Raw genomic sequence first — 26,177 nt, 5'->3', positions numbered from 1 at the left:
ACAGTTTCACGCAGTATTTTTTGTATTTCTTAGTTGTTGCTATGCGTATGTATGATCGTACTAGATTAGCACCGGTGAGAAAAAAAAACTCATATTATTAAATATATATTTTTGCATATTTTCGCATGCAAATCCTCTAAATCGATTAATACTACGGGTATTAAAAATAACTGATTGCGGGAAAAAGTTTTTTTTTTCATCTTTGATCATGTCTGTTACTTTGTCTTGAAAAAAAGACTAGGAATTCCTAAGCATTAAGCAATGTTTACCGTAAAAGGCTCCATTCATTCGACAGTAGCAAACCAATTACAATTCTTAGGGTTGAACGCGATTACTGCTCAGCAATTATTATATTTACGTTCCATCCTTATTATGTTTAGAATATTAAGTAAACTAAGCTTATTTAAATTATTTTTATGTAAATGAATACAACTTTTTGTTTTCTAATCCAAGATTGGTGGAAAACAACACCACGTTTTCAAGTATGATACTCTTAGGCCTTAATCCGAATCTCCTTTTCAAAGATCTGGTGAAGTGGTGTTTTGGTTGATAGCGTGAAAAGCTGGATGTAACTATTGCCACCCAATGTAGAAATGCAGCCGGAGACAATTATTATATTTTATATTATAGAAAAAAAATCTTTTATATGATCATCGTTACCACGTTATTAAGTAACAGTTATGGGTAAACAGCCGTGGGGTATTTCATAACCTCTTCAATATATTCAATTTATGTATTTTTTATCGGCATCCATAATTAATAAGAAACAGTTTCTCAGTAAAAGTTTTTGCCTAACCACCAATCTGTAGACCTAGGCGTACCACAAGTACCACTAACCTACAAGCTGCAAAAACAGCTACAATGATTCCATTACTGTTTACATAGAATCGCACGTCACTCATGACAGACCACACCACGCAATATAAATTAATGAGAGACCCACCGCGTGATAATTATCTATTCCAATAATAGATGTAAGTCCACAGCCTGACGTGATTTGATAAACACTACAGACGTGCGATGAATGAGAACCGGTCGGCGCGCGCGCTGCTGTCGTCATCGTTATAACGATTCAATGCGTCATTCCTTCTTCAATTTTCCAACTTTTTTAATGACGTCGGGTTATTTTAGTTTCTTTGTGTAATGATTAGTAAAAAATGGGAAATAACATTTGCCCGAGTTTTCAAGCGGTGCTCGTTGTCAAGGACCTTCTTGGGTTCAACAAAGGTCACGCATTCTCGGACGCGAGGATATTTCGTAATGTTGTTTTTTAACTCATTGCACGATTGTAGATCTTCATTTTTTACTAAGTTTGACCCACACAGGTTTAACTTTAACATGTAGAGGTTCTGTATCACGCTTTTATTGTAGATTGATATTGCATAATATTTGTGTGAGTGGGAATTTCATGTCACGCTCAGCTAAGTGCGGCTGCACTGATCGTAGAGATTATAGATTTAAGACTTTTTGATTTAAGAATGTGAGATGTATAACTGCCACATTTGAACTAAATTGCCGTAGTCATAGTGTTACTTTCCAGTTAAAGTAGTACTTTATATATTTTGAATGCAAGTTCAGTTACATCGGATTGCGTTCCCTAAGATAGCAAAAAATCTATGATTTTCCTTATCGTACGGAGAGTTGTGACACATCTCTTTACGCTTGTCAATTAGAGTTGCTGTTAGATAATACAATAATAGATGTTAATGATTCACGCTGTGGTGGGAGTGTGAGACTATGCACATTGTATGGCGAATGAACTATCGTTAAAAAGCTCATGTGAAAACGGTATTTTGTTTTAGGTACTGATAGTTAATTAACTCTTAGGCTTGTTATAAAATTGTTTAGCGGCTAATCATCAAATAAAAAAGGGTTAGAATTACGTAGTATTTAACGAGTCGTGTGCACAATGTAATATGTAATACTTTATCAACAGACATTATATAGGTAATACTTAACGTGTACTTTGAAAAAATAAATATATCATGAGGGAATCCGGAAACAACAAAGATCTGAAATAGCTTGCCCTTTCCCTTTATGATAAGCTTATTAATGACCCAATACCTGATAATGACACATTAACAAATTGATCTCCTAGACGTTGCCGTCGACGGCAAAACCCTTGCATAAATCAGGAGTTTGGTTTCGTTCAAGGGCTCAGATGTGACTCCAACCACTTGCAACCTTTGCCGTGAACACGCGGTTACCAAACAAAATATGAAACATACATAATAATTATAAAGTACCCAGTAAATAATCACCGAATTTTACATGCCATCAAATAGTATTAACCTCAACAATCGCTAGGTTGACGCTGACAATAAAATCAGTAATCCATTTATTAGACGCGCGGTGTACGCAAATCAAAGCGGTCGCCCACGTTCAGCGCCAGATTAACCAATTATTATGCGCCCCTGCTAATAGTTATAGGACAGTGTTACTGGTCAATGATTACGTATGTATATATGGTATGTAATGATTTGTGTGTAAACTGTTTAGATAGGCTTTTGATGGTAGCATTTCATTATCAGTTGCAGGATAAAATTCTTATTTGGTTCTTTTTACTTGGTGTAATGAAACACGTCACTGCTTGACAAAAACAGTTTTAATATACGAACTCATTATAAAATATCTCCCCCCTTAACAAAAAAAAAATATCTAATTTAAAAAATAATTATTTGTCTCAATGTTTTTTTCGTTTCCGTATATACTTAAGTGCATTTAGAAATTCAGCACTAAAGCCGGTACTATATTGGACCACGTTTTGTAATACGACGATCAGTCTGCAACGGTAAATATGCTAATCAAATGATGTAAGTAACTACACCTGCATATTTGATTTACTAAGATCCTATTTGATAAGACCGGTATTTCCTACAGTGCGTTACTGGGTTTTTCTTCACAAATCGTTTTTTTTGCTTAATTCTCGATTGATCCTTTAAATGCGTAAATGGCTAATCAGTTGTACATTACAGCATGTCGATTCTATAAAATATCACAACTCACTTCGACATCACTCTCACTTCGACTTCGATCTAAAGGTAGAATTCCGTGGACGCGACAATAGTCAACCTTTGAAAATGTATGGCACCGTTGTCGAGGCCCGTGACAGTCGCGCGCGGCCGAAGAATTTCGTAAGCTGCTCGCGGCATTGTCAAAAATTTAATTCTGGTTTTACTAAAATTCTATAGATGTTATTAAGCGCTAGACCATGTTGAGAAGCGTACGACCGCGAGCGGCTCACGAAATTCGTCGTCCGCGCGCGACTGTCGCAGCCCTCGGCAGCGGTGCCATACATTTTCATAGGTTGACTTTTGTCGCGCGCGGCTGCGACAATCGCGACCCACGGAATTCTACCTTAAAGTTTCGTGATTGACATTGTCAAACTACACTAGCGCTTCACTATCGAGCGTGTTGACAAGTTGAACTAAATCAAAGTCGAGATTTTGACAGATTTGTCAAAATCTGTCTATCTATAGGGGAGGTAGGGGAGAGATGGGCAGTTGGGAGACATGATCAAATCAGAATAAAAGGGGGGTCCTTTTATTCTGATTTCTGATCATAGTTTTGTTTTTTTTTAATTGGGTAGTTTACGTTACCGACTGGTAACGGTGTTCATCCATAGACTATCTGTCATTTCTGTGAGTTGTCAAGAACAAACACTCGTAAAAGTACTTAAATATTTTGTTGCGGTTTCGGATCGTTATAAAGAGAAAACTAATGAAAGGTATGTGTATTTTCTATTATTAATTATTGATTGTCAAAATCTCCAGTTACAATTATAGTAAGTCGATGCAATCCACACCTATTATACCTTTAGAAGAGAGTACTACAGCAATAGTTAATGGGCCCCACGTTTTTATTTTAGTCTAATATGACCGGGACCACCTACGTAGGTTGACAGGTAAGTAACTATTTTTTATTTTCTAGTTTTCAGTGCACATAAGATAAAACCGTTTAACTTAAAAGTTTTTTTACCGATTTTTTTTTCATAAACTAAGTCAAAAGTGTCCAATGCTCTCTATGGTAGGGAGGCTTTTCTTCGTCAGTGAAAATTTGTGAGGTTATAAATCTGCGCGAAAAATCCTTTATAGAATCTTGTTTCAGGTACCGTTGCCAACTTGATCTAGAGACTATTATATTTAAAATAGTGTTTAAATAAAGTTCTAAGTGTTTTAAAGTGATTAAGTGCCTACATTTAACGATGGCTAGAATGTTTTTGCTTAAATCTTTATTAGAAGAAGCTCATGCTTTAGATAATTTAGAAAAGCGTCAACAATCTGCTAGAATTCGTAGTTTACCTTTATTAACTCGCGATGATGACTATGTGAGCATATATAGATTGTCAAAGGAGCTAATTGACCAACTGGAGTCTGATTTACTGCCCCTGATAAAGCCCACAAAACGTCGAGGCAAAGGACTTACAACTCGTGTAAAAGTAAGTATTGACACAGTTTATAGTTGAAAAATTGTAATCAAGCACACAATAATAAGAAAAACACTTAGTTCTTAATAAGGAGTATTCCCTTTATGTGGTTTCCCCGCCAGCTGATATGTTTTCAAAAGCCTCTGTACTTCAGTTATAATATTGGTATTCTCTTAAGCATGAAAATAACCAAATTGGTCTCAATTTTGTTTTCACTAAATCCAGATAAAGTAGGTATTACATTTTTTTTGCGTTCTCACGAAACCCTTCGCCAGGCCAGGGTTTTGCTCCATAAACTCAACCAGAGTTTCAACCTGAGCCGACGAAGGGTGAGACGACCTGTCATTTGGACTGAAATTATTGTTGGATTAATAAAATAAACACTTCTTTAATTAATATTATTTTTAACTTTATAACAAGAAATATAAAATTACTTCATGATTTTATCACAATTACGGCGAAAACCGGCGAAAACAAACAAGCTTAAACACAATATGAAGACAGAAGATACCCGATATATTACTTTCCTCTATGACAGAAGAGAAGAAAATATTGTCCACAGATTAATAATGGTATTGGCGCTGTCTGTATTTTTTTTCGTAGGGTAAGCATAGATTATATTCACAGCACGAATTTAGAGATTTCCGTTTATTTTATACTTAAAAGCTGCCTCAAATTCCTTACAATAACAAATTATAACTAAAACATCATATTTAGCTAAAATTCTGTGTCAAAACTGATAAAATTAAAAACTGATTAATCTCGGTTGACATTTTGTCGAGTGGGGAAGTCACTAGCACAGCATTGGTCGATGTCGAGCTCACTTCACTTCGCAAGTGATTAGGTGATGTTTACAGAATGCAAAATCAAGGTCGTTCTGAATCGAATGCGAAGTGAGAGTGAATAGCGAAGTGAAATGCGAGTTGTTGTTCGAATTTTATAGAATCGACGTGCAGGCAGGCCTTGGCCCTGTTGCGCCCCGCTGGGGTTGCTGACAGTATTCTACTTGTGTAGCCCTTTCATTTGATACCCATATTGAGGGGGCTGTGCCATTTTGTGCCGGCGGCCATATTGGATTTAATTAAAGGTGTATACAAAATTTCAGACCAATCGGTTGACAGGAAGAGGGTGAAATTTGAATTACTAAATTTGATCCAAGAATAAATAATAAAACAAACGGGGTGAGCTAAATAAAACCGTTTAAATATCTCGTAATGTTGAAACTGATTGTAATTTTTAGGAAAGCTCCTTCATTATATCTAGCCGAATATAAGAAATGGCAATAAAAGTTGATAATGATCTGTAAAATCTGATTTTTTATGCAATAAATTGTGAAAAAGTGCCCATCCCTCCCCTACCTCCCCTAAAGTATGAAATGACATTACGAATCGAAGTGAAATGCGAGTTGTTGATCGAGTTTTATAGAATCCCAGTACAGTTATCAATTGTACATAGAATACGATAGACAAACTTTTCGATTGCCTTGAAAAGTGTGTTAAGTGGGAATATCGGTTATCATGATCAGCAGGGTACTGTAAATCACCTCATTTAGGGAAGACCAAAGAAGAACAACTTCTATGATAATTTGAAATCGGTGAAACGGCATAAGTATTATTCCATCTAAAATTCGATTTAAGAAAAATAGCAACTTACCTCTCCCACTCCTCCCGACGAACCTCAAGTCATTAAACTTGGCAACCCTATTCTTCATGACCGCGGAGTTGTTCCTGAGTTCCGCGGAACAGTTCTCATCGTTGCCAGCCCTGACGGTGACCAGAGTGCCGTCCAGCACCTCTCCTAGAGCCACCACCTTGAAGCCGCCGGGTAAGGTCTTGTTGGACCGCCAGTGCTGTGGCAGCATTGAACACATGTAGTCTGGACTGCCCGTTCTTACTGTCGACAAAGGGGAGCTGATAAGTGGGGTGAGGTTTGACTGATTACATGATAAAGAATAATGTATAGAGATGCACAGCTAAAGAGAATGAAGCCATAGTGGTGACATAGAGTTATTTCGGAGTGATTTTGGGAATTACAGTGGGCTTATATTTTAAAAGTATACAAAATGAACATAGTCCACATTTCAAAGAAATAAACTACTTTTTGCGTAACATAACAAAAGACCTAAGTCGTTTTATACGTATTACAACTACTTACTATGTCTAAAAATTATCATAACGTAGAATCGGTAAGGTCCGTCTGTATACATTTCTGATTGATTTCTATGCGTGTCATCATTATGATATCTTTTCCTTGAACAATTACATGTTATGGTGATCATCATACCGGAGTTATGTCATCGTAGTTTGCAACTATTCTAGACTAGACCTGACGTCACACGGGGTTTCTAGTGCATTTAAATGCGTCATTAATTTATCACATACATCACTTACTATATAAAATGGTAAAACGGTTTGATTTCTTCCTACCCTGGTTCTAATTTGGGGTGACGTTACAATAACCTACTAATTTGACTTATTTCTATTATTTTTTTTTATGTAGATGCTAAAAGTTCCTTTTTAATAGCATAGAATTGAAAGTTCTTTTTGAGCCGTCTTTCTCAGTTATTTTATTGTATATTTTTATTTATTACCATCGTTGGCAGAGCCATTCTATACACTGTACAGAATAGGTTAGGAGTTACGGTCTAATGGTATAATTTAGCCCATTCCTCAATAAAACGTCTGTTAAAAGTGATTCCCTATATTCCCGAAAATAAAGTTGTCCTCTTCCATTTTAATACTCCACTTCTATGAAGTGATAACTACCGGATAAACAAGCAAAATAAATTGACTTATCACATCACACGGCTAGTCGGCTACTAATTGTTACGCTTCACTGTAAAAAATATTAGATTGGACGAGGAAAACCGTTATTTATATAACTCTAACTAAATGTAATGAATACGTCAATACACAACCGATTTTATGTCGTACACAATTTGTAGTACGGTACTGTATGTTCATCTATTGTACGATGTAATGATTTGACATAAACCCATATGTCGACGTTTTTCTATCGATTATATGGGTAATCGATATTAAGACAGACATTATCACGATTGGTTGTCATAATGAATCATCAATTCGATAGTAAACTTATTGCTTTAGGTTGAGAAATCTAGTTGACAAAGTCCAATCGAATACACAATGACTTGGTGAATTCTTTGTCGAAACCCACGTGGGAAAACCTGTCTGATTAGATTAAAATAAAAAGTCTTCATCAATCGTCCAAAGTTCTATATTCTACTTTTGATATCGCTGTAATGGCTGCAATTTGTGTTAAACAGATGATGCAATTGTATCTTATGAAGTGTGCTTGCCTAAAAATTAGCATGTCGTTTGTATTCCGATCTCATGACACTAAAAAAAAAAACAAAGAAATGGTATTTAAAATATTATTAAAATCCTAAAACTGTTAGAAATGGATAGCATTATCATATGCATGGGTAAATTAAATGTATTTTTTTCCGAAATAATGAAAATATATAACCATGTTTTCTCACTCCCGCGCTGCAGCCTAACTGAAAAAATCACAGTGTAACGGCACTTGGAATCATAAAAACGTTAATAGTGTAAATGTGGTTTTACTATTTACGGAAGCGATGGTACATAGGCATCGTGGAGCCGCAAACTGCGGGTTAGGCGCGGTCGAAGAGGAAGGGTTACTCACGGAGTGTGCTTGCTTTTCGATCTTTCGATTATATTTTGTTTGACGGTTTTAACCTTTGAGTTGCGAAGATCATACAGATTGATTGATTATTGAAGTTGAGCCTTAGACTTTCGAGATATTGTTCTCGTGATTTTTTGCAAAATATGTAAAAATGTGAGCTTGATTTTAGAATTTATCAAGAGAACTGTTATGGGGAAATAAATATAACGCAATCGTTTCTCGCCAGCTCTGTGTCTTGAAGTTCGTGAGAATGATATTTTGGGGTTTTCAGGAAGTAGAAACCTCTAAGTTCGGACTTAAAGATTATATGGTCAAAGGTTACTTCAAGAGCGTCTGTAAGCAGTTTGAATAAACTAAACAACTTAATCTAAACTATGTATAGATTCCGTATTTGGGTACAGTCCCAATTCCTTCCTTGTAGACGTACTATTCACCAATAGATACTATGTATATTATACGAACTCTCATAATTAATGCTGTTATAGACGGCGAAACTATTTTTAGCAAAGAGAAACAGCATAAACACCAATACCGGTTTTGTATAAAAATCATATCTTTAAAATCGGTCAAAGAGCTAGTGTAAAAACTGGAATACTACTACATAATCATCACTTCCATATATTATAGGAATTATAGGAATACAATTATAGGAATTTTCTTTGAAGTTTTTGCAAATTGGGTTCTTGAACCAGTTCACAAAATACCCAGTTTGTAATAACTGGCAGCCATTTAAAAGTAATTAAGGAATTAATGCGATATCCGTCAACATAATGTGCGGAAAATATCGTTAATTATTATTATTATTTCGATTTAATATGCAGTTACTAGTTTCCCGTTATAAATGTCAAATTAAATGACAAAATTATTAATAATTTTACGTACCTAACACAATTTGTTTTAACAATAAACGTAAACTAGAAATCATTCATTCAATCTTAATTCCAATGAATGTCAAAAATAATATAACATTATTAGACTAAATTCTTAAAGTAAACTCTCCTGTCATCTACTCTTTGACGAAATAAGAGAAACAAACCATCGGTATTAGTTAAAAATATAATTTCTCGTTTTCTATAAATATTTATACATATATAAAATCGGCCTCGACCTAGCCCATTGACCTTAAAGCGTTTTTCTATAACCTCCAATATCATAAAAGTAAAAAACTTAAGCAGGTGACAAAACATTCAAATCATTGGAATTAACACTTGAAAGTGAATAAGTAAAAAAAGTCACGCATTGCTGACGGGTTATCCAAAACTTAAGGTTACGCATTTAGTGCAAATAACGTGGTTTTAAATGAATCATCCGAAAATCACAAATTGGTCAACTTTTACGGCAGTAAGCTAATTCGATTTATCTAAAAATATGGAATCCTGGTTGACACAATACTTTCATCGTAGCAATATATTATATCATGAGGATCTTGCGAGAAGTTATAGTATAGTATTTCAATAAGCATTAAAATCTTATAAAATCATCTGTTGATCACTAGAAATGAAGGATCAACCCAGCGTCATTTATGATTGAAAGTAAAAATTATCATCTTCCGAGGTCACTCCACAATATGGAAATCCGGCGGCCAGGTGACACATCAATGAAGCTAAGATTATAAAACCCAACAATCAAACAAAACGAGAGGTCAAATAAAACAACATCTGGTAGCTAATTCCGACTGTATGGTAAAGTCCGTGAACCAATATAAATTCCTTTGTAAATAAAGAAAATGCGCGGGAAATACGTCCGACATTGAACCGGTTTGAGAAATTCTTGGTGCCTTATTGTAACTAGGTAAACAAGCTTCTGTGTATTAAAGTGTATCGAAATATCGATCTCTCATATATCTATACGTACCAATATTATAAACCTGAAGATGATTACTGGACCAATTTGTAACTTTAAGTGTTATATAATCAAATCAAATCAAATCAAATCATCTTTATTCTCAGGCATCAAAGGCCCATAGATAAATACCTTAAAACTAGCATACATAATATGATATACAAAATTGTTAGTAAATAAAAACTTAAAACTATGTTAGTAGCACTTCACTTATGCACTTCACATATAGCCCATTTATATTTTTGCACGGGTGCACGGTGCCTATGGAACGCGGTTGAAACTGCTTGCGGAAGCTAGTTTATCATGTTTTCTCACTAACAATATGAAAGCCACTTTTCGGATGCGTGATATATTCTTTCAGGGCGCGAGCTTTCAGTGGCAGAAACGGATTTTCTAATTCTTAGAACGGAGTACACCACTTAATATTGGGAGCATAGAAATCCAATCGAAGCCGCAAATTGAGAAACTTTTTTTCTTTTAAATCGTTGAAAATAGAAACAGACTATATGAAGCCGTCGGTCAGTATTTACGAAAGTTATTTCTAATTATGTGAAATATGTATAAGCTGCCTACTATCAAAGAAGTGGCTGAGGATGATGCCATAAAGTGCCATATGGGTAAAAGAAACTATGGTGTATCTACATACTCCAAATACAGTATTTCCGAATTTTCCCAAAAGCCAAAATGTTGTCTAATGATTAGAGGATCCACTGAAATAAACGAGTATGTTATCTGCAGCACTTGATGGACTCATTAGGCAGAATTGAACAGGTTCGTCACAACGAGTGCGTGCCGATCTTTACATCTAATTGCTCTTTGGTACCGAACACTATTATTGCATTAGTTAATCATGTCGCTGTTATTGTTGATTTGTTTTATGTTACATTGTTAGAATTGTTTCTAGTTGTTTAATGAGGAATTTGTGATTGCAATGCAATTTTTTAAGCGTTTCGTATTTTTATTTGGATATTCGGATGGAACCGCGGGTAACAGCTAAAGTCCTAATATAGGTGATAATTCAATTACCTTGGTTTTACCTAGACTTCCCAAAATCAAAATACAACAGTTTTACAGGCATGCTCAGTATAAAATGTTCTCATTCAAACAAACTCCACTCTCGCTATTTAATTCACGATCATTAGTTCATATTGAGGAATGTGCTTATTACAACGAGCGCGCACCGAATGTGTTCACGCCTTAATGTGGGCCCTCGCCATCTAAAACTTATCATTTCGATGCTTCTATTACTAGTTATGTCAAAATAGTTTCATATTCATAGTATTGAGTTGGATAAAAATACTAATCGAAGCAGAATCAAGAATCAAGAAAGATTACGAACAATGTTTGACAATTCAAAATGTATTTATTTTGACGAACGAGTAGTCGAAAGTTTCAGTAAAATAAAAACGTCAATATATTTATAGAAACAGCGATTCATCATCATCATCATCATCAGTCCACTGCTGGACATAGGCCTCTCCAAGTGCACGCCACTGAGATCGAGATTAGCTCCTAAATATAGCGATCACAAGCGCAAATATTAAAGTAGGTATCATACGTGATGATAATGTCTATCTAGCCGATTCTTCGGCGACGGTGGCTGTTTTCATAGAAGAAGATCAGCCAGCTGTACAGGATATTTCTGTATTATTATTAATTTATAGTTACTGTAGTTTTTCTCTGATAGAGCGAATATAATCAACCAATCTTTAGTTTCATGTTTACAACACCTATGTACGTACATTTTTGAGAAATCTCTGACTTGGGATTCTACATGGTTGTTCCTAAGACTCTAGGATTGTACAAGATCTCAAAAAATAAATTATATAAGTACATAGATGATTGTAATCTTGTAGATCCCACGGCATGTCTGAGTGCCGTCGGTCCTGCGCCTGATCTCTCTCCGCTCGTATCAGATTGCCGTCTCATCGCTATGAGAGTGAGCAAATAGAGAGTGACATTACATCTTATGTAATTGACTGGCTTGATTTTTTAAACAAATAACTTCTTTGGTAGTTAATATGATTACTTGTTGATAGAAGAAATACATAAAATAAAAAAAGTAAAGTATTTGTGATAGTATGTATAAAAAACATTGTGGTACCGTTCTGTTAAGATAACTGTACATAAAAACATTTCGTTCAAGTTAGTGCTAGCATAACATTTAACTGAGTACGTTATGATTTTATAACTTGTAGGTATTATATCGTTTTTGTTTTAATACTTTTGTTTAGAATATCTAGTATTTTATTTGCATAAAACCTAACCCTGCATCTATTTCACGCCGTTATCTCAATACTGGTTCAAAAGCAATATAAATATACTACTTTGTACATAATTGTATACAATTTTAACCTTAATTGATAATTCAACAAAAAATGTCATCACACCATCACTTATAATTAAGAAACACGCAATTAAGACACGCCATTATTTACGATAATTAACATTCCAAACAATTTGCCATAACAATATTAAGTGAAATTCTATAATTATTATTTATTGACTGTATACTGTTCTATCCTCAATAAAAACTTATTGATTTTTTGGATTAATTAAATTAATCTGCGAGTAGCACTTTCTCTTACTTCCGCGTTGATGTCTTTTACTTGAGCACGGTTATCTCTCATAAATCTATGTAAAAAATATTTTTTTACTGTTTGTCAATAGATTATTTGTATATATTTTATTCTATGTCTTTATTCAAGGAGTAAAGTATTTTTTCAAAACTATAAAAAATTACTCAAGCTTAATTTTTAGCCATCTTATTGTCATCAATTCCATCAGTATCGTTTTTGGGTCTAAAAATGTCCAAAAATCTGCATATCGTAATGGTTTCTAAGTAACAAATGTTCAAGATAAACAAGCGTTTGACCTTAGCGACCGGATGGAGCGCAGCTTCTCAATCGACTGAATCACGCCTCGAACTTTATTAATATGTGGGCCGAAGTCAAATCTATAGACTATGGCCGCTCAGCTGATTGATGAAAGTAACACTTACCAATTTAATAACGATTACTGTTTTTACGCTTTTATGGGACCTACCACGATTTAACTCGGTCAAACAGAAGCATACTACTTGAGAAATATTTTAGAACTTGTTTCTAGGAAGTTGGTTAGATGAAATCCTTACAACATGTGTGTAAGTTTAGTTAGGTTCTTTCTATCTTTAGTGTATGATATGTTACCTAGATCGGGGTACTCGGCGAGCGTCTCGTCCACGATGGACTGCAGCCACCAGGGCTCGAGCTCGGCCATCTCGCGGCGCCGCCGGCCTCGGGACTCATACGGCAAGTGCATCCTTCACACCATCACAGTCACTCGCCTCTCGCCTGTCCCGAGTGTCCCACTGACGCACCAAACACAACAAAAATTCTAGTACAGGCAAGTTAGGGCTCAGAACACTCGAATTCCAACACTTCCGCACTCTCCGCGACCTTCGCACGTCTTCGGCTTGGCGACCAGCCAAAGTTTTTTTTTATTATACACTTGTTTATGACAACAATATCTCACCTTCGCAAAGTAAGAAGGTTTCTCGCGCGTGACTCGCCAGTGAGTTCACCGTTAACATAAACGCGATAATTTACTATGATTAGGAAATCTTTGGATTCTAATACTTTGTCAGTCTCTTCGTAATTGTATTATTTATTATTCTAAAATTCCGTATTATAAACAAATGCATCGGTTGTTTCACTCACGAATTGTCCGCGTATGTCGCACTATAGAATATTTATGTTATTTCCTTATTCCAATGACGCTCATTATATACAAGTGAGGGATTTCTTGAATTTAACTTTCGTCATTTTATATGAGTCACAACACTAGTCCGGGGCTGAGCGGGAACTATTTGACACATGAACAGTTCCGGCGAGTGAGAACACCTGTAAGTCAGAGTGGCGCTCGGTGTTATGTCAATATCAGCTGAGAGTTGATATATTTATGATAGTGCTCGGCGGTGCTTGTGTCGGCACGTGAGGCGCGGCGCGTGTGAGTCGGTGCGGCGCGGAGGCTGGCGCGTGTTCGCTGCCCGCGCGACTCTCTACTACTGAACCGCCGCCATTCTGTCACTCGCTGCCTCCATTCTCTGCGGTCAATCTGCGGTTTAGCCACGCTTCATTTGTCGGGAAAATGCGCGTTCTCCTTCTCCCGCTCGCACTTATACCTTGCGTGACCAGTGCGAGAGAGACGCGCGCAAGTTGTACCATTAAACATTTTTGTTTAGTTCCATTGTTGAAAGGGAAATATTATGAGCTTTTTCATTTTAAAGCGTGGTTGCGTATCTCCCTCCTTCGGTCCGCTAGCTGCGGTCACAATGGAGAGACATGTCTATAAGAGTACATCAACAGAATGTCGTTGAAAGTTTTCCAAAGTTTAGATTTTTTGTTTAATTATTATTTGGACATTGGAGTAATCTAGCGTATTGTGAAATTCGATTACATAGCAACAATCACATTAGAAGGTAATGCCGCTCCGAATTAATGGAACTAATGAGGTTTGATGGCTGCCAAATTGTATGTAACGTGACACGTTTGTACTAATAAACTATATACTCATTAACATATTGGCTTAATTTGTTGGTTCGTTGCGTTTCAATAGGTTTAATGTTACACGGGTAGGTGTGTTTTTCAGTGTGTTTTGGTCTTAAGATAGTGCGGTGGGCGTGTGCGCGGCTGGGCGGGGCGGCCACGCCTACTGTCGCGAAGACGGAGCTCGCGCCCGGAAAAATGCTGAAGCGCGCATCGCAGCCACGTCGTGGTCGTGTCGTGGCCGTGTGGTGATCGTGTCGCGGCCGTGACGTGGAGTGGCCGCCGCACTGCGCGTCTGGACATGGCGCACTTGTTGCTCCCAAACTTATCTCGTGTGCGCACGCCTTTTTGTAAGCTTCAGTGAAAACTTGCCATTGAATTGTGATATTTGAGTTTTATTATATCGACATGCTTTATTTTAATCAATGTTGAGTTTGTTTTGGTAAAACAATAAATACCTACTCAAACTATTTTATAACAAAATGGAAAATGTTGCCTTTAATGAAGAAGAGTCAAAATAATAACTTACATATCAGAATTACAAGATACCTAGGTATATAAGTAAGGGACAATCAATATGATATCATGTAACAAAAATAACGACATAATATAATAATTATATTTTATTAGTTTGCTGAAAAATAAACTTATACAGTAAAAACATGTTAGAAGCAAGACCTGAAAATAAGCTGAGAAAAATATGTTTATGATATTTCCGTCTATATTTAGGTCATTCAAAAATATGGTAATAATGGTTAATGATAAATTTAATAGCCTGATTGGTATGTTTACTTATATTTGACCAAACTTACTGAGGTAAGTTTATTTACACGATCATGATCTCGTATACACCCCATACTTACCTACTTATTTTTTTAAACTAAGGCGCCGATTTTAAAGTAGTAGGCTACCTATTAACCCGCTGGATCGACCTCATTAAAGCTACAACAGAAGCGACTGCGGTACAATGTGTTCGCGATGCCGAAAACCGGCAAAAATGGAGGGGCATCGCGCGACGTGCAGCGGCCCTAAAGGCTCCCGACGATAGTGCGCCGCAACCCTGCCCATCAACAGCCACGACCACTCTGTCAAGAGTGCCCGACTGAGAAGAAGAGACCTATTAACCACCCTTAACGTAACCAGGTTAGTTTTAAAAAGTAAGATCGTATGAAGTCTGAATTACCAATTTTGGTAGTATTTATGCTTGAAATGGAGATTAACTCGCAAGAGATGACTCGCACTAAGTATGCTCGTGTACGCTATTGATTTCGTTTACAGATCTGAAAATTTTTGTTCCAATGACAGCTTAAAAGCCGACTCCAATATACTTGGAAAAAGGCTCGTGAGATGATAGAATGATGAGAGATTGAAAGCTAAGTAGTACATTTTCACTAAAATAAACTTTTGAAGTCGCAACGACGTATCAATAGTAGTGGTGGTATAGCTAGGGGATAAACTACTTCTAGTCGCCTATTTATTTTTTGAGTGTGAAGTTTCAAAAGACCGATAAAAATATTCAAAGTTATGTTATGTTATATAATTATTAAGTTTTTCTTGGACGTATTCATTACGACGACTAAACACATCGTGAGAAAGCCTTGATCAAGCCTTGTGTGTAGTGTAAATAATTTCATCGTTTGAGAAAAGAAAATAGTAAAAAGGCTGGTCATAAACTTATTAACAAAAAGACAAAGAACGGATCTGAGCGAAACGTTGGATTTGTTGTTGTTTGTTTAAATTCTGTAGAAAGTTTGATTAAAAAAGAAATTATTAGTGGTTTACCCTGTGCATGAGCTACAGTTTACCATGTTTACTATACCATGTATGGTAAGTGTTCACAGATATCACAGATACCTATTATACGAAATTTCCTCTTACATTTTCCCTCTATACGCCAAAACAATAAACTAATGACTTACTAACAGTGTAATTTCAACAAACAAACATGTTTTCGTTTTTATGTAACTTGCTGTAAATAAACACTAATTCAAATCTCGCGTTTGACCATTTGGAAAGGGGTTTTATTCATTAGATGTCTAACCAGTGTTATTAATTACTAAGCTTAACTAATGCACATTTTGAAGGATCATTTATAAGGAGTAATGATATAACGAAGTAATAGAACAGGCGTTACTATTAGCCAAGACAAATATCCACGTATTTAAGACCATACGATGCCCTAAATTCAACCTAAATAGAACCAATCCAAGAAACCGCTAACGTCTCGTTATTACCAAGAATCGGTAGCACACAGTAATTAACCCGTCTCACACAGACACAAAGGGACCACGTGACGTAATGACATAACGGCCGCGTCATCCCGACCCGATAACCGCAACGTTGTCGATTTTTGCGGCGGCAAGGAAGTGACCGCATCGGCCGCTGGTGAGCCCGCAACGCGAATCAGCCAACACCCTTTTGGTCTTGAACCTCAGAGGTCGAATCTGACAGTCTGCTGTTTGTGATCTTTTTTTCAAATACCTATTTTTGTCGGTGGCAATGAAGCTTGACATCTCTAGCTGCGGTATCCCTTTGGTCTTGATCCTCAGTGTTTGAATCTGATTGTCAGCTGTTTTGTGATCAAAAGGGTGTTCTTTATATAAATTGTTGTTGATTTTTGCGGCGGCAACGAAATGACTTCACTAGCTGCTGGCGAGCCCGCAACGCCAATCAGGCAACACCCTTTTGGTCTTGAACCTCAGTGGTCGAATCTGATAGTTAGCTATTTTGTGATCGAACTTTTAAATATCGTCGTTAGTTTTGAGGATGGCAAGGAAGCTCGACTGCTCTAACTGTGGTGATATCCCCGCAACGCGAGTCAACCAATTGCCGTCTTTGCTTGAGAACTTGGTGGTCGTTAAATGGCCGAATCTGTCAGATACTTAGCTATTTTAAGATGACAATACGTAAATCCGGGCTTTCCTTAGTAACAATGTGTTTGATTTTCGCAGCGATCCCAACGGAGGTCAAGTCAATAAGGTCCAGTCATACTTAGGTGCTATGAAAAAAAATATTCTTATGTGTTACAGATCGGTAACGTGCGTATTTTAAGTGTTGATTGAATTTTATTTTAGTTCTACGTTATTATGACTATATAGGGACACAGCAGTCAAACATTTTTCATTGAATACTATTTGACAGTTGAACCTACAAAACTTGCTGAGTATTGCGGCATTGTGGCGACGAAGAGTGTTCACCACAATCGGTGGGCACCGCGAATCAATTAGTTGTTGGCGTACTTCAGTGGCTTCGGTCGATGTTCAACCGAAACTAATAAAAAATCAACACTCAAATTAAGTAAAGAATTAGCGTATTTTAGAAGACCTACTATGGTGACGTAGGGGAATTTTCGCGCAGATTTTCGGTCTCTATAATGTCTTTCCCAGCTATGCATAATACATAACCTGAAATAGCTATAAGGTTATATGAAAAACATTTCTTTATTTACTTAACGATCTATATACACAGTAAACACATGACAAAAGTAGGAGTAACATAAAATAGTACAAAGGTATTGCTTATTTCCAATGAAATCTCTTTCAGCATACCCGTAGTACCTACGAGAGTTAGAATATAGAGATGTAGACTGACGGACACACAGAAAATTTGTATTTTAATTAATAACTATGTAATATGGTTATTTCTATAGAACTCTACTGCGGTTAATAGAATTTGTTGAATAAACAGAATAAGTATTAGGTATTAACATAGCAGGAAAGTACGTACGCTATGCGGTTAGACAATGCCTTTTCAGGATTGTGATGTTACACTTCATTCATAACTATGACTGGTTTTTCAACTGACTACTCACGTAGTAGTGTCTACTGTTCTTTGGCTGTATTAGTTGGTAAATATAATGTTTTAAAACATTATATATAGTGCAGCGTTTTTAAGCACCAAGCTCTTCTTAGTCAAGTTACATACTATGTAACTAAAAATGTATGTTTAGCGTGGTCATGGGAACTTCATAATACCGATAGTAGCAAATGTAAACAATTACAAGTAAGTGAGGAAAATCCCGGGAAAACCCGAATGCTGACAGTTCTTGTTTTGTATTTACAATTTACATGACTTGACACTGATCTTGAACAATAGACGTGGCTAGACTGCGTTATGTTGATGCGTGAATCATAGACTATAGAGTAACGGACATGATTTTTTGTTGATCACGTGTGTGTAGAATACTTGATTTCTGATTGACGTGATTTAGTTCAGATTAGTTAATAATATCCATCAGGATTGAAGAAATTGTAATTTCAACATCAATGTTTGTATAGTACATATACCTATTTTTTATAAAAGGATTGTGGTGATTCGCATTTCCAAAGTTAGAATAAAAAAGATGTGATTGATATTTCCTTATAGTTAAAAAAATGATAATTATTTGATTACATGTGAATATGGATGTATTCCGAAACACCTGTGCCGTAACCATAACAGGAAAATGTTAGCTTAATTTCACATAAGATTACATTTTTAAATATTGAATGAAAAAAAAAATTAGGCACAAATAAGATAGTCATAAAAAGTCTATTCTTAGGCTGAAAATCAGCATAATCCAAGATACCAGCAAAGGGCTCCACAAAGAGAAACCTCCCGCCCATGCGAGCCGTATCCAGAAGTACCGCTTTCCGCAAACGGTTGCTCCAACCGTCTAGCCAGAGAGAGCCTGCTTAGATGTGAATCGCGGCTCTTGACAAAAGCAAAAAATACCTTACCATCTAGTAAAAATTTAAAAGTGACTGACTCGAGTAAACGTTCTAAAGAACATTACTATAAGTCTAACAGTCTCTTACATCATTTTATACGTCACAAACCCAACTGCTAACGTTCATCTATGACAGCACGAAGGCGGTGAAAGTGTTATTTTTATAATATTTTTCCTCATACGCTCATCAAGTGGCATGGCTAAGGTCGTAACCAGGTCATGTCAATACGGACTGGAGGCGTTGTAGATGCTCTTGTGGTAAAGATTTGACAAGCATATATGTATGCGTCACTATAAAACACTAGTAGTAAAGTGTGGTACAAACAGAGGTTATGCAAGACTGTGTTTCGGATGGCACGTTAAACTGTAGGTCCCGGCTGCCATTGAACATCCTTGGCAGTCGTTTCGGGTAATCAGAAGTCAGTATGTCAGACACCAGTCTAACCAAGGGGTATTGGGTTGCCCGGGTAACTGGGTTGAGGAGGTTAGATAGGAAGTCGCACCTTGTAACACTGGTACTCAGCCGCATCCGTTTAGACTGAAAGCCGACACCAACATAGTTGGGAGAAGGCTTGGGAGGTGGACACAATATTATAAATACATAAAGAAGAAGAACTTATAATACAGGACAACGTCTTCCCGTACTCGAATAAAATATAATCTATGTTAGGTACTTGGGATACGCTAGTTCCCCAACGGTGAAAGACTTCAAATCGGCTCAGTGCTTTCAGAGCATTTATTTACGGTTGCTATATTTCTAGTTCTAGTATCTATATAATAGACTGATACAAATACAATATACAAAGGTTGGTAGCGCAGAATTATACCAAGACGCGAAATAACTCTACTTAGGTACCTATTATGTGTAAAAAAAGGAATCCCTGCATGGCAACCGAATTAAAATCAAAACTAGTATGAACTAGTATGGTCGGAGAAGTGTTGGCAGTAACAGGTAAAGAGCGAAATATTGTTTTGATAATAGTTACGTAACACTATATTTGGATATTGAAACCTGTGTGGAAGTAATCGTAATTAGTAGGTATTCTATAAATAAACCACACGTGTAACACAAAAAAGTGTTCCGATGGAAATTCCGATTTTTTAAGAGTTCAAAGACATGGTTATAGTTAACTGTTATTGTTGAAGATTCTCGTTTTTAGGGGTCCGTCAATCGGTAAAAAATGGGAAACAAATAATAAATCACGCCTCAAAGTGGCATAATAATTTTTGTGTTTTTAATAGACCAAATAATACTGTGTACTTGTACCAGGACTAGACTTTTTTTAATGTTAAATGCTGGTCTGATTTTTTCTTATCAAAGCACTTACTTAACTAGGCTTACACGTGTATAACTTTTTTTGGTTCTTCAAACCTTAATTGAGAACGCAAGAACGATTCTCCAAAATTCAAATAAAAAACAATTGGTAACTTTATGACGAATAGGCTGGCGAAGTCGCAAAAATCGTAATTTGAAAAATAAAGAAAAAACTGACTGATGTCAAAAATTTTTTTTAAAGTAAATAAAGAAAAAAATATTGCCATTTGGACAGCAAAAAATACTCCTTGAGCTTGTAATATTCCCATAATGTAATGAAACTTAGGCCTCATCTACAGTTTTTTTGAGTCAATAGAAACAATGGACAATCTAAGAGATTAAATTGGTTCATCTACTAAGAACTTTCATTTTCCTGATTTCAAACTGGCGCATTTACAAAACAACCAAAAAATAAAATCTGCGGAATCCTAAACATTCTATCTAATCTTAAGAGTCATAGCTAGTTACAGCAGTTCCATTAAGTTACCCACTAGGTCTACACTACACCTTCACCAAAAATAATACAAACTGCGAGCTTGTTAGAATTTCGTTCCTCAAAATAAAAGTAAACAAGACACAGATAAATTACTTCACGAACAGAAGTAAGGGAATTACCTCTTACCAACTAATAATAAAAGTGAAGTATCTAGTAACTGAGGTGTTTCAATAGGTGTAGCACTCTTACCAGAGTTGTATGGTTAACTTTTAATCTATTAATAGCCGGTTTAAGAAGTTTTCGATTTATCCTTAAATTTTTCCTCAAAAATCAATAGATACCTATCTAAACTGCTGATAGAGATACTCGCAACAAACCAGCAAGAAGAGATTTGAATAAAAAGTAATTTCTAAAACTTTGTCAATGCAGATTTCTTTGAGTAAACTCAGTAAATATACGAATCATATACCCGAATCATTGGGTACGTCGAAAATATTGTCAAGTAAATATTACGCAAATTACTTAAACCTATTACAAAGCAACAGATATAATTTGATAGGGAAGTCCCTTCATTTTCCACTAATAGATAGTGAAGGCGACAATTGTGTATGGGCTCTAACTAACCTGATTGTTTGTCAACAAGAGGTGTCCCGTGCCACAACAGGGAGTTCTATCGATTACTTAGCTATCGTATAACTGTTGGCGTAAGCTTAAAAGCTCAATGTGAAGTGTTGCTGGGCATGAAACCTAGGTATTTGTTAATAAGTACCATCTTTATCGTCATAAAAGATTTTTTTTTTCAATTACAATAATTATAAAAATTACATAAAACTGTTTGTTTGTTGTTTCAACTTAAAATGTGGTTTATCTATTAATTTTAAGGAAATATCGGCGGTTAATTTCCCCTTAAATTACTATTGGGTAGATGGTTAACGATTTTAACCTTTAACAATCGGTTTTTTGGTTTAACGATTTGTGTAAAGATATTCTTTTTAGGAGTTTCGTTTTGGAGACCATAATAGGTTTATGTCTTCCACTTCTTATTTTATACATAATACTTACAGTAGGTATTCATTAACACTACTATACCGAACATTGACAATGAATCGACCAGTGTGAATCCTTTGTGAATCACTCGTTTACTCAAAAGGAATAGAATATTATTCCTTTATCATTATTTTGTTGTGACTCATTTCAATATGTTTGTTATTTATGTGCTTTCCTACTAAGTAAGGATATTGGCTACATAATTAAAAACTGAGTATTATATAGGAACCTACATAACTACGTCATGCGGTCTTTGTGGGCCCAAAATGTCTAGCTCGGAAAATATATTAGTTACCTATATAAAGAAAATACTTGTATGTGTATAGGGGGGGATACTTTAATAGGTTGTATAAGAGGTCCACGTATTTTAATTAACGATATTAACTAAAGATAAACATTCATGTACCTAATTCCAAACGTGAAGTAATTTTCTCGAAATAAAACTCTTACTGATAACACAGTATGAAGATTAATTAGGTTCCTAACTAAAGTAATATATATACCTGATCCATATTCACATAGACTTGAAAATGATGTTCTAAAATACATATTTCAGCCACTTACTTGGGTAAATCCTAGTGTAGTACCTATATCTACGTTCTATTCGAATATCTATATAAATACCTATGTAGTAAGTAAGCAAATACGTCAATGAATGAATGATAGTGACCACAGGCAACTGCAGGAAAAAGGAAAACTTGAAAAACTCAGGAAAAGCGCGGGTGAATTATGCATTACTTTAAACATGGATGTTTATTATTTGGGTGTAAGTATATAGTCATAACTAGGAAAAATATCATAAATAATATGTCCAAAAAATCAACAGCAAAAGACTGCAGATCATAATGATAATGTGTTTCTGTATACACAGCCTTCCTATATAAAATTATCTATAAGTACCTACGATTATAAGAGGATTATTTTTTGTTTGTAAAGGCTACGAACCTGCTAGACCGATATCCAAACTAATATCTATTATAAATGCGAAAGTAACTCTGTCTGTCTGTCTGTCTGTCTTTTCTTCACGCCTAAACTACTGAACCGATTTGTGTGAAATTTGGTACAGACATAGTTTGAAACTGGAGAAAGGACATAGGATAGTTTTTATTACAAAAAAAAAATAAAAATAAAATTATTCCGGACATATAGCGCCATCTATTGGTCAAATCAAAAATCTGCTGGTAGTCACTATTCCACGCGAACGAAGTTGCGGGCAAAAGCTAGTGAAAAAATATTTGACTGATGAAAGCTGCACTCTTCCCGAATAACATAAGCTTTATTTTATCACGGTACGGGCAAACGCGGGTGAAACCGTCTAGTAGCTCTATATAAGTATTTAAAAATAGCCGTTTTCCCGCGGTTTCACCCGCGTCCCGTGGTAACTACTGCCCGTACCAGGATAAAATATAGCCTATGTTACTCGTGGATAATGTAGCTTTCAAATGGTGAAAGAATTTTTAAAAACTGTCCAGTAGTTTTTGAGCCTATTCATTACAACCAAACAAACAAACAAAGTTTTCTTCTTTACAATATTAGTACAGATAAGAACCTAAAAATGCTAGAAAACAAGATAAAAAATATGTTCATGCTAGTTTGTATCTGGAAGTACGCAAGCTGTCCCCTTATACAAGGACTCTCAAAAACAAAGAACTCCAAACAACAATTCCCCAAAAACAAAATACAATCGCCCTTCAGTCCTTACGCAAAAATGGCGGGCATTCGTCCCCTGTCATTAGGGAGCCGTCTTGCACCGCCCACTGGCCAGTTAATCGGTTTAAGTTGATAATGAACTCGCCATGGACCGTGGACGGGAGCACTAATCTCATTGACGTAAAAGAATGCAACGTGATGCTGCAATGAACCGATTTATGAAATATTATGTCTGTAATGTGCTTATGTTTAAGTTGACTAGGGGATGTTTTTTGTTAGGGTAGTAGGATTTTTGGTTGTGAATTGTTTTGGGTTGGATCGTTTTGAAGTAATGGGCTAGACGAATGGGATTAAGCGGTATGTGTTATGTAATGTTATCTCTAAAGGCTCTACATACACATACACAACTCACTGTTTCCCCGCGGTTTCACCAGCGGCCCGGGGGAACTTCTGTTGGTACTGCTGTAGCCTGTGTTACTCGGGTATTTTCCAAAGAATTTTTGAAAGCGATTCAGGAATTCAGAAATTTTTAGCGTACAAAAAAGCAAAAAGATATTGATATAGATATCATTTACACTTTTTATAGAACTTCTTTGAACTTTCCGCTCATCTCTTGATTGTTACCTGTACTATGCATATTCTGATATATTAAGCTTCCGAGACCGTCGAATAGCAAATATTTTGCATATAACATAGTTCAAGCAGTTTTGTGAATGGAACAAGAAGGGAACTCGAAAAAAAAGACGTATAGTGCGCCCTCTATTAGCCCTTCAAAGATAAAATTATTTTATTTATTTGTTGAAAGTGCCATCTGTTGGTACACTATAGCAATTCTTAGTAGTCTGACAAGCTAAAAGTGAAACGTACTTCAAAAAGTCCGCAGCGGAGTCGGCAGATGGCAGCACTTAAATGCTTCTAACGTTGACCGACAGGTAGCGCTGCAAACTATAAAGCTGGCTATAAACCGCTTCGAAGGAAAACTTTTGAGCTGCCTACCTCTGGCTTCAAAAATCTTCAAATACTTTCGTTGTGATGCTATTCTTAAATAATGTTAATAATCTTGTTTACTTTTAAAAGAAGTATAGTCAAAGCGGAAAATACTTATATATTAATAATTTTAATATTGTCTATTTCATAACGCGAGTGGTTTTAATTAGTTATGATGGTTTTTTTCTCCTCATCGACTGATATTATTGTTTTTTTTTGAAAATAGGTACTAATTGAAAAGAGAAAACTCGTAAACTTTAACACCACTGTACGCCTGTGTTAGTTTGGAAAAAGTACCTATATCAAAGTTGGTTGTAATAAATACGCAGTAGGTAATCTTAGGTATCTATTAATATTAGTAAATACAATATTAAATACTTTGGAAATGCAGGTAAAAACACTTTTTTATCGATTGGTCTTAGGAAAACTGTGAGGCGGTTTAAAATGACTGGGAAATACAATACTTTATGTCTAGTTCTAGCTGAACACTGAAAAGGGACCTATTTGTAATTATTATTTTTAATCTTAACCATAGCATATAATTAGCTAAATATATTTTTTATGGGCCATAAAACAGATGAAGCCATAAATTATGGCTTCATCTGTTCAATTACTAACTTCGTTTAAAAAAAAAGTAAGTTTGTGTTTATCTTAATTATAGCCTTTAAAAAATCCCAACTGGTCTTAGTACGTGTGAGCTTACAAATCATCACATTGTACAGTAGACCAATACAACATCACACAACATAATCGCAACACATTTTTTACACCATTTATTTCGTTGATCTTTTTTAACGCACACCTGTGCAATGAAAATAAAAATATCAACCCAACCCCGCCTACATTCTACCTTATAACACGGCTTCAAAGAAATAACCATTAATACATAATAGGATTCTGTGTAAGTAAATATTTGGATAGTGAGTCTCATAACATTTGAAAAGACGTGTTTTTCTCGAGGCGGCTCTGTCACGCCCTCTGCCGACACAATACCAAGATCTTTCTTCAGTCTTCTTCACCAAAACTGCAAATCGTTATTTCCAGACGATAAAATTTATAAAAATTTGTTCTCTAATGCTAAAATGAATGAAATGGTTTGTTGTGTGAACTATTAATCTTTGACTGAAAGGCAGATGTTGTAAAACTGTGTTTTTTTGTAGATTTTACGATTTTTATTCGGTGGATTGGGTTTATAATCTCTTTGGTATGTTTTAACCTAAAAGTATACAATACATAGCTATAGAGAGAGCCTAGAGTACCTAGATGACTCTGTTAACATACCTACTGACGCTAAAAGTTGGTGGTTCGTAAGTATGGTAAAGAATTGGATTTAAGATGAAAATCACAGCTATTTTCAACAATGATGAACTTACGTTCATAATAATCTATCTAATGAATGTTTTCAGGTTTCAGAAAAAGTTAACTGTAGTTACGCAATCTACGCATCACCAAAGATGCAAGTATAAAATTCAGGACTTGTCTAATCTAATCTATGAATTTAAGACGATCTATTTATTTCTCCTTTCAAAAATTAAAGTAGGTACCAATGTTTGTAAGTATCTTGCTGTGTT

The 26,177-nt window shown here is 35.7% G+C and overlaps 1 protein-coding gene across 1 annotated transcript in view; it reads right to left on the bottom strand.

Moving 5' to 3' along the window:
- LOC124639162 (runt-related transcription factor 3-like) overlaps positions 1-13,975 on the bottom strand; it is a 54,179-nt gene extending 40,204 nt beyond the window's left edge. The window contains exons 1-2 of the mRNA XM_047176398.1: positions 13,126-13,975; positions 6,080-6,319 (exon numbers count right to left, since the gene is read on the bottom strand). Coding sequence (XP_047032354.1) covers positions 6,080-6,319; positions 13,126-13,237 — 352 coding nt within the window. The 5' untranslated portion in view covers positions 13,238-13,975. The remainder of the gene's footprint in view (positions 1-6,079; positions 6,320-13,125) is intronic.
- Positions 13,976-26,177: the final 12,202 nt, after the last annotated feature.

Source organism: Helicoverpa zea, chromosome 18 (assembly GCF_022581195.2).
Source record: "Helicoverpa zea isolate HzStark_Cry1AcR chromosome 18, ilHelZeax1.1, whole genome shotgun sequence".
NCBI classification, from domain to species: Eukaryota; Metazoa; Arthropoda; class Insecta; order Lepidoptera; family Noctuidae; genus Helicoverpa; species Helicoverpa zea.
Note: the sequence above shows the minus strand (reverse complement) of the source record. Positions and strands in the feature narration are given on the sequence as shown.